General features: G+C 45.9%; 1 protein-coding gene across 1 annotated transcript in view; it reads right to left on the reverse strand.

Moving 5' to 3' along the window:
• LOC115117947 (plexin-B2-like) overlaps window positions 1-15,619 on the reverse strand; it is a 185,743-nt gene that overhangs the window by 25,668 nt on the left and 144,456 nt on the right. Inside the window, exons 18-24 of the mRNA XM_065021375.1 lie at window positions 15,406-15,532; window positions 10,874-11,010; window positions 10,460-10,648; window positions 8,836-8,944; window positions 7,363-7,572; window positions 6,438-6,617; window positions 4,950-5,086 (exon numbers count right to left, since the gene is read on the reverse strand). Of these exons, the coding sequence (XP_064877447.1) occupies window positions 4,950-5,086; window positions 6,438-6,617; window positions 7,363-7,572; window positions 8,836-8,944; window positions 10,460-10,648; window positions 10,874-11,010; window positions 15,406-15,532 (1,089 nt within the window). The remainder of the gene's footprint in view (window positions 1-4,949; window positions 5,087-6,437; window positions 6,618-7,362; window positions 7,573-8,835; window positions 8,945-10,459; window positions 10,649-10,873; window positions 11,011-15,405; window positions 15,533-15,619) is intronic.

Below are 15,619 nucleotides of genomic sequence, written 5' to 3' on the forward strand. Positions count from 1 at the left end.
AGACTACAGACATTAACACATAGGAACAGTCCATTAGACTACAGACATTAACACATAGGAACAGTCCATCAGAACTACTAGACATTAACACATAGGAACAGTCCATTAGACTACAGACATTAACACATAGGAACAGTCCATTAGACTATTAACACACAGGAACAGTCCATTAGACTACTGACATTAACACACAGGAACAGTCCATTAGACTACAGACATTAACACACAGGAACAGGCCATTATACTAACAGACATTAACACAGAGGAACAGTCCATTAGACTAACAGACATTAACACATAGGAACAGTCCATTAGACTACTGACATTAGACACACACATAGGAACAGTCCATTAGACTACAGACATTAACACACAGGAACAGTCCATTAGACTAGACATTAACACATAGAACAGTAACACATTAGGAAACAGTCCATTAGACTACAGACATTAACACACAGGAACAGTCCATTAGACTACAGACATTAACACATAGGAACAGTCCATTAGACTACAGACATTAACACATAGGAACAGTCCATTATTAGACAACAGTCCATTAACTACACAGGAACAGTCCATTAGACTACAGACATTAACACACAGGAACAGTCCATTAGACTACAGACATTAACACACAGGAACAGTCCATTAGACTACAGACATTAACACATAGGAACAGTCCATTAGACTACAGACATTAACACACAGGAACAGTCCATTAGACTACAGACATTAACACATAGGAACAGTCCATTGACATTAACACACAGGAACAGTCCATTAGACTACAGACATTAACACACAGGAACAGTCCATTAGACTACAGACATTAACACACAGGAACAGTCCATTAGACTAGACTAACACATAGGAACAGTCCATAGGAACAGTCCATTAGACTACAGACATTAACACATAGGAACAGTCCATTAGACTACAGACATTAACACACAGGAACAGTCCATCAGACTACAGACATTAACACATAGGAACAGTCCATTAGACTACAGACATTAACACATAGGAACAGTCCATTAGACTACAGACATTAACACATTCCATCAGACTAACACACAGGAACAGTCCATTAGACTACAGACATTAACACATAGGAACAGTCCATCAGACTAACATTAACAGGAACAGTCCATTAGACTACAGACATTAACACATAGAACAGTCCATTACAGACATTAACACATAGGAACAGTCCATTAGACTACAGACATTAACACAGAGGAACAGTCCATTAGACTACAGACATTAACACACAGGAACAGGCCATTAGACTACTAACACATAGGAACAGTCCATTAGACTACAGACATTAACACATAGGAACAGTCCATTAGACTACAGACATTAACACACAGGAACAGTCCATCAGACTACAGACATTAACACATAGGAACAGTCCATCAGACTACAGACATTAACACACAGGAACAGTCCATTAGACTACAGACATTAACACATAGGAACAGTCCATCAGACTACTAACACATAGGAACAGTCCATCAGACTACAGACATTAACACATAGGAACAGTCCATTAGACTACAGACATTAACACATAGGAACAGTCCATTAGACATTAACACACAGGAACAGTCCATTAGACTACTGACATTAACACACAGGAACAGTCCATCAGACTACAGACATTAACACACAGGAACAGGCCATTATACTACAGACATTAACACAGAGGAACAGTCCATTAGACTACAGACATTAACACATAGGAACAGTCCATTAGACTACTGACATTAACACACAGGAACAGTCCATTAGACTACATACATTAACACACAGGAACAGTCCATCAGACTACAGACATTAACACATAGGAACAGTCCATTAGACTACAGACATTAACACACAGGAACAGTCCATCAGACTACAGACATTAACACATAGGAACAGTCCATCAGACTACAGACATTAACACATAGGAACAGTCCATTAGACATTAACACACAGGAACAGTCCATTAGACTACAGACATTAACACACAGGAACAGTCCATCAGACTACAGACATTAACACACAGGAACAGTCCATCAGACTAACACATAGGAACAGTCCATTAGACTACAGACATTAACACATAGGAACAGTCCATTAGACTACAGACATTAACACATAGGAACAGTCCATTAGACATTAACACACAGGAACAGTCCATCAGACTACAGACATTAACACACAGGAACAGTCCATTAGACTACAGACATTAACACACAGGAACAGTCCATTAGACTACTAACACATAGGAACAGTCCATTAGACTACAGACATTAACACATAGGAACAGTCCATTAGACTACAGACATTAACACACAGGAACAGTCCATCAGACTACAGACATTAACACATAGGAACAGTCCATCAGACTACAGACATTAACACACAGGAACAGTCCATTAGACTACAGACATTAACACATAGGAACAGTCCATTAGACATTAACACACAGGAACAGTCCATTAGACTACAGACATTAACACACAGGAACAGTCCATCAGACTACAGACATTAACACACAGGAACAGTCCATCAGACTAACACATAGGAACAGTCCATTAGACTACAGACATTAACACATAGGAACAGTCCATCAGACTACAGACATTAACACATAGGAACAGTCCATTATACTACAGACATTAACACAGAGGAACAGTCCATCAGACTACAGACATTAACACAGAGGAACAGTCCATTAGACTACAGACATTAACACAGAGGAACAGTCCATTAGACTACAGACATTAACACACAGGAACAGGCCATTAGACTACTAACACATAGGAACAGTCCATTAGACTACAGACATTAACACATAGGAACAGTCCATTAGACTAGACATTAACACACAGGAACAGTCCATCAGACTACAGACATAACACATAGGAACAGTCCATCAGACTACAGACATTAACACACAGGAACAGTCCATTAGACTACAGACATTAACACATAGGAACAGTCCATTAGACATTAACACACAGGAACAGTCCATTAGACTACAGACATTAACACACAGGAACAGTCCATCAGACTACAGACATTAACACACAGGAACAGTCCATCAGACTAACACATAGGAACAGTCCATTAGACTACAGACATTAACACATAGGAACAGTCCATCAGACTACAGACATTAACACATAGGAACAGTCCATTAGACTACAGACATTAACACATAGGAACAGTCCATTAGACTACAGACATTAACACACAGGAACAGTCCATCAGACTACAGACATTAACACATAGGAACAGTCCATCAGACTACAGACATTAACACACAGGAACAGTCCATTAGACTACAGACATTAACACATAGGAACAGTCCATTAGACATTAACACACAGGAACAGTCCATTAGACTACAGACATTAACACACAGGAACAGTCCATCAGACTACAGACATTAACACACAGGAACAGTCCATCAGACTAACACATAGGAACAGTCCATTAGACTACAGACATTAACACATAGGAACAGTCCATCAGACTACAGACATTAACACATAGGAACAGTCCATTAGACTACAGACATTAACACAGAGGAACAGTCCATCAGACTACAGACATTAACACAGAGGAACAGTCCATCAGACTACAGACATTAACACAGAGGAACAGTCCATTAGACTACAGACATTAACACAGAGGAACAGTCCATTAGACTACTGACATTAACACACAGGAACAGGCCATTATACTACAGACATTAACACACAGGAACAGTCCATTAGACTACAGACATTAACACATAGGAACAGTCCATTAGACTACTAACACATAGGAACAGTCCATTAGACTACAGACATTAACACACAGGAACAGTCCATTAGACTACAGACATTAACACATAGGAACAGTCCATTAGACTACAGACATTAACACACAGGAACAGTCCATTAGACTACAGACATTAACACAGAGGAACAGTCCATTAGACTACAGACATTAACACATAGGAACAGTCCATTAGACATTAACACATAGGAACAGTCCATTAGACATTAACACAGAGGAACAGTCCATTAGACATTAACACAGAGGAACAGTCCATTAGACATTAACACAGAGGAACAGTCCATTATACAACAGACATTAACACAGAGGAACAGTCCATTAGACTACAGACATTAACACATAGGAACAGTCCATTAGACTACTGACATTAACACATAGGAACAGTCCATTAGACTACTAACACATAGGAACAGTCCATTAGACTACAGACATTAACACATAGGAACAGTCCATTAGACTACAGACATTAACACATAGGAACAGTCCATTAGACTACAGACATTAACACACAGGAACAGTCCATTAGACTACTAACACATAGGAACAGTCCATCAGACTAGACATTAACACATAGGAACAGTCCATTAGACTACAGACATTAACACATAGGAACAGTCCATTAGACTACTAACACATAGGAACAGTCCATTAGACTACATACATTAACACATAGGAACAGTCCATTAGACTACAGACATTAACACATAGGAACAGTCCATCAGACTACTAACACATAGGAACAGTCCATCAGACTACAGACATTGACACATAGGAACAGTCCATTAGACTACAGACATTAACATATAGGAACAGTCCATTAGACTACAGACATTAACACATAGGAACAGTCCATTAGACTACAGACATTAACACATAGGAACAGTCCATTAGACTACTAACACATAGGAACAGTCCATTAGACTACAGCCATTAACACACAGGAACAGTCCATTAGACTACAGACATTAACACACAGGAACAGTCCATTATACTACTAACACATAGGAACAGTCCATTAGACTACAGCCATTAACACACAGGAACAGTCCATTAGACTACAGACATTAGAACTACATGAGTGGCGCTTGATGGGCAGTGTAGTTGTGTACCTGTAGCAGTAGACGGACACAGCTATGAACAGTAGCATAGGGACGATGACAGCTGGGATGATGATAGCCAAAGGAACCTCATACTTCCTCTCATAGTTCACTGAGCCCACCACCCACTCACCATTACCAAACTTTATCTGTTAGGGAGGGAGGGAGAGAAAGATAGATATAGAAAGCAAGTGAATGAGAGAGATGAGGGGGAGTGTGGGAGAGAGATGGACAGAAAGAGAGATGGACAGAAAGCGAGAGAGAGAGAGAGAGAGAGAGAGAGACGGACAGAGAGAGAGAGACAGAAAGAGATGGACAGAGAGAGAGACGGACAGAAAGAGAGACGGACAGAGAGAGAGACGGACAGAGAGAGAGACGGACAGAGAGAGAGACGGACAGAGAGAGAGACGGACAGAGAGAGAGACGGACAGAGAGAGAGACGGACAGAGAGAGAGACGGACAGAGAGAGAGACGGACAGAGAGAGAGAGAGGACAGAGAGAGAGAGAGACAGAGAGAGAGACAGAGAGAGAGAGAGAGATGGACAGAGAGAGACAGAGAGACAGAGAGACAGAGAGAGAGATGGACAGAGAGAGAGAGAGATGGACAGAGAGAGAGAGAGAGAGATGGACAGAGAGAGAGAGAGGAGAGACAGAGAGAGAGAGAGATGGACAGAGAGAGAGAGAGAGATGGACAGAGAGAGAGAGAGAGAGATGGACAGAGAGAGACAGAGAGAGACAGAGAGAGACAGAGAGAGAGACAGAGAGAGACAGAGAGAGAGACAGACAGAGAGACAGAGAGAGAGAGAGAGAGAGATGGACAGAGAGAGACAGAGAGAGATGGACAGAGAGAGACAGAGAGAGACAGAGAGAGACAGACAGAGAGACAGACAGAGAGACAGAGAGAGAGAGAGAGAGAGAGAGAGAGAGATGGACAGAAATAGAGTGACAGAAATAGAGACAGAAAGAGAGTGACAGAGAGAGAGATGGACAGAAAGAGAGAGAGATGGACAGAGAGAGAGAGAGATGGACAGAGAGAGAGAGAGATGGACAGAGAGAGAGAGAGAGAGAGATGGACAGAGAGAGAGAGAGATGGACAGAGAGAGAGAGAGAGAGATGGACAGAGAGAGAGAGTTCAAGTCAGCTAAAGGCAAATAGAAGAAAGCTCATTCGCTACAAGACGTGTATAATTGTGGAGAGTCAGATATACATCAAGGTGTTGATAGTGATATTTCTCTGTCAGGACTGAGTGGTCCCGGTCAGAAGACTAGGATTATTGTATGGTTGAATCAGGTGTGTTACTGCCTTGACTGAAGTGAATGCCTGCAACAGGACATTGGATTAAGTTTGGACAGCCCTGATTTAGATAGAAATGTACTGGAACACAAGCACCTATCTGAAATACATGATGAGAGCCAGAGAGACATATCAGCTTGGCCAGTGCTAATGCCTGAAGCCTCTCTTTCTATGCCTTGGGTTTAGACAGAAGGCCAGTGTTGTCACCGTTAGGTCCAAAGGGTCGGAGCTGGTGTCTCTGCGCTGGCGTTTGGAGCGGGCTCTGGGCTGGGTGGACGGAGCTTCCAGGAACAGCTTGTCATCCTGCAGGATGGTCACCTTACAGGACGCATCTCCCACGAACGCCTGGGCTTCTTCAGCTGTCATGGCCTTGCTGAAACCACGACCCTGGGGAGAAAGAGGTGGCTGGTCGTCAACCTCTGGACTGCAGGGACATGCAATCATTTGTAAAAGCAGATGTGATTATCTCAATATTGATGTTAATTCTATCAATATCAATGCACTATAATTGTCTTTTCTCTCCGAGGGGACATCATAGTCACAAAGCAGAATACATTTGTTTGTTTGTTTGCCCTTTTTCTCTCCAATTTCGTGGTATTCAATTGGTAGTTATAGTCTTGTCTCATCGCTGCAACTCCCGTAGGACTCGGGAGAGGCGAAGGTCGAGAGCTGTGTGTCCTCCGAAACACAACCCAACCAAGCCGCACTGCTTCTTGACCACTTAACCTGGAAGCCAGCCGCACCAATGTGTCAGAGGAAACACCGTACACCTGGCGACCGTGTCAGCGTGCACTGCGCCCGACCCGCCACAGGAGTCGCTAGTGCGCGATGAGACAAGGACATCCCTGCCGGTCCAAACCTTCCCCTAACCTGGACGACGCTGGGCCAATTGTGCGCCGCCCCATTGGTCTCCCAGGCGCGGCCAGCTGCGACAGAACCTGAATTCGAACCCAGAATCTCTAGAGGCACAGCTAAGACCACCGTGCCACTCGGGAGGCTGAAGCAGAATAACATTTAAGCCACAATGGCCGACAGGAAAACGATAAGAGAGTATTACCAGAAATAACCAAAAAACTACTAGACAGTAACCATGACAACACAACCCCATAAAAGTAGTGTTACTGTTCTTTACCGTAACGATGATAATGGAGGTTTCAGTGATGATGTTCTTGGTCAGTTCATTGAAGAATGGGTCGGGGTGGTACTCAAAGGAATTCAGTTCCTCTATCACATTGTCTAGCTGGAGGAAGGCCCTAAAGGACTGGGTTTGAGAGGACCTGTTCACCACTGGACTGTCAAACAGCAGCACAGTGTCGTTCTTATGTACGGCATACTGGATGAACTGGAGAGGAGGGCAGAGAGAGAGAGAGAGAGATATCATTCCTGGCAGGACACTGTGTCTGTGTTTAGTCTCACAGAGAAGTCTGTAGTCACAGACAAAAACATACAACTCACTGAGTCACTGTTGACATGCTAGCTACCTGCCACGGATAATACCACAGCTAGAGTACTGTACACTAGGACATGCTAGCTACCTGCCATGGATAATACCACAGCTAGAGTACTGTACACTAGGACATGCTAGCTACCTGCCACGGATAATACCACAGCTAGAGTACTGTACACTAGGACATGCTAGCTACCTGCCATGGATAATACCACAGCTAGAGTACTGTACACTAGGACATGCTAGCTACCTGCCACAGATAATACCACAGCTAGAGTACTGTACACTAGGACATGCTAGCTACCTGCGACGGATAATACCACAGCTAGAGTACTGTACACTAGGACATGCTAGCTACCTGCCACGGATAATACCACAGCTAGAGTACTGTACACTAGGACATGCTAGCTACCTGCCACGGATAATACCACAGCTAGAGTACTGTACACTAGGACATGCTAGCTACCTGCCACGGATAATACCACAGCTAGAGTACTGTACACTAGGACATGCTAGCTACCTGCCATGGATAATACCACAGCTAGAGTACTGTACACTAGGACATGCTAGCTACCTGCCATGGATAATACCACAGCTAGAGGACTGTACACTAGGACATGCTAGCTACCTGCCACGGATAATACCACAGCTAGAGTACTGTACACTAGGACATGCTAGCTACCTGCCACGGATAATACCACAGCTAGAGTACTGTACACTAGGACATGCTAGCTACCTGCCACGGATAATACCACAGCTAGAGTACTGTACACTAGGACATGCTAGCTACCTGCCACGGATAATACCACAGCTAGAGTACTGTACACTAGGACATGCTAGCTACCTGCGACGGATAATACCACAGCTAGAGTACTGTACACTAGGACATGCTAGCTACCTGCCATGGATAATACCACAGCTAGAGTACTGGACACTAGGACATGCTAGCTACCTGCCACGGATAATACCACAGCTAGAGTACTGTACACTAGGACATGCTAGCTACCTGCCATGGATAATACCACAGCTAGAGTACTGTACACTAGAGGGATTAGTATACACAAGAACTTGTGGAATGGTATACTAACCTCAATGGGAGGGGACTCTAGAATGATAACATTAGGTGTATTGTAATAGTAGTGAGTAGTGTGTACTGACCTCAACAGGAGGGGACTGAGAGAAGTCATCAGCAGAGGGCAGCACCTTCATGGTGGCTCTCTGGATGAGGTCAAAACCACTGCCCACACACACGATCCTCCTGCCTCCACTGAAACACCAGACAACACACACGTCAGCTCTCAGTACAACACACACGATCCTCCTGCCTCCACTGAAACACCAGACAACACACACGTCAGCTCTCAATACAACACACACGATCCTCCTGCCTCCACTGAAACACCAGACAACACACACGTCAGCTCTCAATACAACACACACGATCCTACAGCAACTCTCTGTTGGCTGAGCTCCCTGCTTGTGCCATCAAACCTGTGCAACTCAGCAGAACGCTGCAGCCCCCTGATGTTCAACCTTCCTAACTTCTCCCATGTCAGCCCCCTGATGTTCAACCTTCCTAACTTCTCCCATGTCAGCCCCCTGATGTTCAACCTTCCTAACTTCTCCCATGTCAGCCCCCTGATGTTCAACCTTGCTAACTTCTCCCATGTCAGCCCCCTGATGTTCAACCTTCCTAACTTCTCCCATGTCAGCCCCCTGATGTTCAACCTTCCTAACTTCTCCCATGTCAGCCCCCTGATGTTCAACCTTCCTAACTTCTCCCATGTCAGCCCCCTGAGGTTCAACCTTCCTAACTTCTCCCATGTCAGCCCCCTGATGTTCAACCTTCCTAACTTCTCCCATGTCAGCCCGCTCCTCCACACACTGCACTGGCTTCCAGGCAAAGTTTGGATCCACCACAAGACCCTGGTACTTACCTACGGAGCAGCAAGATGACATAACCCTCCCTACCTTCAGGCTATGTTCAAACCCTACATCCCAACCAGAGTACTCTGTTCTGCCACCTCTGGTCTCTTGACTCTCCTACCCCTACGGGAGGGCAGCTCCAGCTCAGCCCAGTCCAACCTCTTCTCTGTCCTGGCACCCCAATGTTGGAACCATCTTCCCCCTGAAGCTAGGACAGCAGAGTCCCTGTCCGTCTTCTGAAAACATATTTTGTGAACCAACACTCGCACTTGACTCTTTTCTCTCTTACTAGCTGGGACTTTGAAGATATAGACCGATGAAACATGTACTACTATTATTTTTATTTAACTAGGCAAGTCAGTTAAGAACAAATTCTCATTTTCAATGACTGCCTAGGAACAGTGGGTTAACTGCCTTGTTCAGGGGCAGAACGACAGATTTTTACCTTGTCAGCTCGCGGATTCAATCTTGCAACCTCCCGGTTACCTGTCCAACGCTCTAACCACTAGGCTACCTGCCGCCCCATGGGGTTGTCCCACCTAGCCATCTCAAGATGACGGCACTAACTATGCGGCTCTGGATAAGAACGTCTGCTAAATGACTAACATGTAATCCTCCTGCCTCCACTGAAACACTAGACGACGACACCATATATCAGGGTCATGTTAGGAAGCACAAAACAGGAGAAACCTTTTGAAACGTTTTGAAAGAGGGAGACACGACCTGAATGTGTCCAATAAGATACGGCCATTTAATTATCCACTTCAAACTGTTTTGCATTCGACTCAAGCTTGGCTTAAAGAAAAAGAGGTGCTTTGACTTCCACCCTCTCTGGGGCACTGTGGACTCCACTCACCATACGAAGCTGGTCTTGGGGCTGTAGTCCGTGAGTTTGGGGTTCTCAGAGTACTGGAAGTTGAAGGTGACGGGGACGTCCTTGGTGGTGCTCTTCCCATACTTCACCGAGACTCTCAGGGACTCCAATGGAACCTTTTGTCCCTTGTATACACCTGTCTTACAGGTGATCTCACTGCCAAACGACAACCTGAGGGAGAAACGGGGACAGAGAGCATCATGGGAAAGGTCAAACTGGGGTCGTAGTGTTGAGGGAAGAGGAGGTCATCTCAAAGGAACAAGTCAAACACATTTACTGTATGGCTAATATATTTCAGAGGTCGGCCTTGAGAGAAGAAGTGAATAGGACATGACTCAGGCAACCTGTCCAGACAGCAACCTGCAGGGGTTGGAAGACAAGTATGATCATCCTTACACTTCACAGGGCGTTCCCCCCACGGTGACAATGACATCATTCTTGTTTGCCGTATCCAGGTGTTTCCCAGAGATAGTGATGACTGTTCCCCCGGCCACAGGGCCCTTCAGGGGGGAAACTTTCTCAGGGATGGGGTCCTGGAGGGGATAAGAGATGAGACATCAGTGATAAGGTAACATACTTAGGTCCTGGATGTTTTCTTGACTGCATGACCTGACAAGGAAAAACTCTTCTAACATTCTATATGGTTATTTAGCAGATGTTTTCATCCAAAGTGTTTTACAGTTAACAACCCAGAGCCCACTGTCCAACAACCCAGAGCCCACTGTCCAACAACCCAGAGCCCACTGTCCAACAACCCAGAGCCCACTGTCCAACAACCCAGAGCCCACTGTCCAACAACCCAGAGCCCACTGTCCAACAACCCAGAGCCCACTGTCCAACAACCCAGAGCCCACTGTCCAACAACCCAGAGCCCACTGTCCAACAACCCAGAGCCCACTGTCCAACAACCCAGAGCCCACTGTCCAACAACCCAGAGCCCACTGTCCAACAACCCAGAGCCCACTGTCCAACAACCCAGAGCCCACTGTCCAACAACCCAGAGCCCACTGTCCAACAACTCAGAGCCCACTGTCCAACAACCCAGAGCCCACTGTCCAACAACCCAGAGCCCACTGTCCAACAACCCAGAGCCCACTGTCCAACAACCCAGAGCCCACTGTCCAACAACCCAGAGCCCACTGTCCAACAACTCAGAGCCCACTGTCCAACAACCCAGAGCCCACTGTCCAACAACCCAGAGCCCACTGTCTAACAACCCAGAGCCCACTGTCCAACAACCCAGAGCCCACTGTCCAACAACCCAGAGCCCACTGTCCAACAACCCAGAGCCCACTGTCCAACAACCCAGAGCCCACTGTCCAACAACCCAGAGCCCACTGTCCAACAACCCAGAGCCCACTGTCCAACAACCCAGAGCCCACTGTCCAACAACCCAGAGCCCACTGTCCAACAACCCAGAGCCCACTGTCCAACAACCCAGAGCCCACTGTCCAACAACCCAGAGCCCACTGTCCAACAACCCAGAGCTCACTGTCCAACAACCCAGAGCCCACTGTCCAACAACTCAGAGCCCACTGTCTAACAACTCAGAGCCCACTGTCTAACAACCCAGAGCCCACTGTCTAACAACCCAGAGCCCACTGTCTAACAACCCAGAGCCCACTGTCTAACAACCCAGAGCCCACTGTCTAACAACCCAGAGCCCACTGTCTAACAACCCAGAGCCCACTGGGACCACCAGTTAGACCTCATGTCACGTCCCATTCCCCTTCACTGGTTTATCACCACAACACAGCTACCTAACACCGCTTAGTATTTTATCACCACAATAGCAGTACTTTATCACCACAACGCAGCTACTGAACACCACTTAGTACTTTGTCACCCCAACGCAGCTACTGAACATCACAACACAGCTACCTAACACCACTTAGTACTTTATCACCATAACACAGCTACTGAACATCACAACACAGCTACTAACACCACTTAGTACTTTATCACCACAACACAGCTACTGAATACCACAACACAGCTACTGAACACCACTTAGTACTTTATCACCACAACACAGCTACTGAATACCACTTAGTACTTTATCACCATAACACAGCTACTGAACACCACAACACAGCTACTGAATACCACAACACAGCTACTGAACACCACAACACAGCTACTGAACACCACAACACAGCTACTGAACACCACAACACAGCTACTGAACACCACTTAGTACTTTATCACCACAACACAGCTACTGAATACCACTTTATCACCACAACACAGCTACTGAATACCACTTTATCACCACAACACAGCTACTGAATACCACAACACAGCTACTGAACACCACTTAGTACTTTATCACCTTGGAGACTTCAATAGATCCAGACCCGCTTCTGATAATCCTGGGAGTATCTGAGTCCCTAAACGGATTAACCAACCCCCAAAAACAACTAATCTCGTATGGTCTCATCTCGGCAAAAAAACTAATCTTGTTGTTTTGGAAAAGGAGGGAAGCGCCCTCTACCAAATTATGGCTCAGTGAATTGGCAAACACTGTACACTTAGAAAGAATTAGATATATTCTGAACAATAAATTATCAACATTTGATCAAATCTGGCAGCCTTTCCTCTCCTACTTGGACGAGTCGGTGCTGTGAATTTGTACTTATTAACGCACTCTCAATTGTAATATTTTAATCTACCTTTGGGCAGCGTGTGCTGGCCCTGCCACCTGAGCAGTTGGGAGGGGGGGGGGGGGGGAATAGGGGATGGGGGGGAATAGGGGGGACATCTTCCCTCTTTCTTTCTACGTGTCCTTGTTTTGTATGTCGTGTTCTGTATTATTTGTTCTGCACCCAGAACTCTGGGTCTTGTTGTTCCTGTCTGCTCTTTTATGTTTAGATAAGAATTGTATACCTGTCATGTATACCTATACACCATTCTTGTGTGTGTTTAATAAAAATATTTGAAACAGTACTTTATCACCACAACACAGCTACTGAACACCACTTAGTACTTTATCACCACAACACAGCTACTGAACACCACTTAGTACTTTATCACCACAACACAGCTACTGAACACCACTTTATCACCACAACACAGCTACTGAACACCACAACACAGCTACTGAATACCACAACACAGCTACTGAACACCACTTAGTACTTTATCACCACAACACAGCTACTGAACACCACTTAGTACTTTATCACCATAACACAGCTACTGAACACCACAACACAGCTACTGAACAACAGTTAGTACTTTAGCACCACAACACAGCTACTGAACACCACTTAGTACTGTTTGATGAGAAAATACAGTACTAAGTGTTGCGAGTAGACAGCCAGATCTGGAGCAGACCAACTTAAAACGACAGAGAGACAGAGAGAGAGCAAACGAGAGCCAGAGAGCAAACGAGAGCGAGAGAGCAAACGAGAGCCAGAGAGCAAATGAGAGCGAGAGAGCAAACGAGAGCGAGAGAGCAAACGAGAGCGAGAGAGCAAACGAGAGCGAGAGAGCAAACGAGAGCGAGAGAGCAAACGAGAGCCAGTGAGCAAACGAGAGCCAGAGAGCAAACGAGAGCGAGAGAGCAAACGAGAGCCAGAGAGCAAACGAGAGCGAGAGAGCAAACGAGAGCCAGAGAGCAAACGAGAGCGAGAGAGCAAACGAGAGCCAGAGAGCAAACGAGAGCCAGAGAGCAAACGAGAGCGAGAGAGCAAACGAGAGCCAGAGAGCAAACGAGAGCGAGAGAGCAAACGAGAGCGAGAGCAAACGAGCAAGAGAGCAAACGAGAGCGAGAGAGCAAACGAGAGCCAGAGAGCAAACGAGAGCCAGAGAGCAAACGAGAGCCAGAGAGCAAACGAGAGCCAGAGAGCAAACGAGAGCCAGAGAGCAAACCAGAGAGCAAACGAGCCAGAGAGCAAACGAGAGCCAGAGAGCAAACGAGAGCCAGAGAGCAAACGAGAGCCAGAGAGCAAACGAGAGCCAGAGAGCAAACGAGAGCCAGAGAGCAAACGAGAGCCAGAGAGCAAACGAGAGCAAACGAGAGCCAGAGAGCAAACGAGAGCCAGAGAGCAAACGAGAGCGAGAGAGCAAACGAGAGCCAGAGAGCAAACGAGAGCCAGAGAGCAAACGAGAGCCAGAGAGCAAACGAGAGCGAGAGAGCAAACGAGAGCCAGAGAGCAAACGAGAGCGAGAGAGCAAACGAGAGCAAACGAGAGCCAGAGAGCAAACGAGAGCCAGAGAGCAAACGAGAGCGAGAGAGCAAACGAGAGCCAGAGAGCAAACGAGAGCCAGAGAGCAAACGAGAGCCAGAGAGCAAACGAGAGCCAGAGAGCAAACGAGAGCCAGAGAGCAAACGAGAGCCAGAGAGCAAACGAGAGCCAGAGAGCAAACGAGAGCCAGAGAGCAAACGAGAGCCAGAGAGCAAACGAGAGCCAGAGAGCAAACGAGAGCCAGAGAGAGCAAAATAATGTTATGTTCCCTAGAAAATCTGAAGCTTTGATCAAATCTATAAGAAGGATAAGTAGCTCAGTACATTCTCATGGGACATTGTTATTTTGGCAAAAACAAACAAACAAGAAAATACGAACCCCAAAATAAATTCGTGTAAATATTTACCATGAAGTGAAATAGGCTCCCATTATAGATGTGGTTTTGAGTCAATCATTATACTCGTTAAATTCCCCCGTTAAATTCTGTTTCCTTGCAACAGATGCTATTCTGAATTCTAAGAGCATCTCCTAAGAACTAAGTACATTGATGAAAGTGGAGATGTAAAACCAGCAGAGAGAGACTAACATAGTGGCTGTATGAGCACTGAGCAGAGCTTTAACCACACTAAGAGCCATGTACAGTATGAAACATCAGATCACTCCTGCACAGTGTGACTCTTACAACAGTTAGGATTCATGTTGGGGTAAAGAATGGCCCTGTAGCTGTATGAAACGTACCCTGTAGGTGAAGAGGACCTCTGAACGTCCTCTCCTGCCCCCCTCCACCTCCACCTCCACTACCCCCTGGTTGATGGGACCTGGGTGGTCCACTGAAGACCGGGCCGGACCGATCTCACACACAACACTGGAGAAGACACAGAACAGCTGGAGTAAGACAAAGGCCCGGTTTCTCCACCACACACACAAGCAGACATACTGTACATCCAAATGT

The sequence above is a fragment of the Oncorhynchus nerka genome, linkage group LG8 (assembly GCF_034236695.1).
Source record: "Oncorhynchus nerka isolate Pitt River linkage group LG8, Oner_Uvic_2.0, whole genome shotgun sequence".
Classification (NCBI taxonomy): Eukaryota; Metazoa; Chordata; class Actinopteri; order Salmoniformes; family Salmonidae; genus Oncorhynchus; species Oncorhynchus nerka.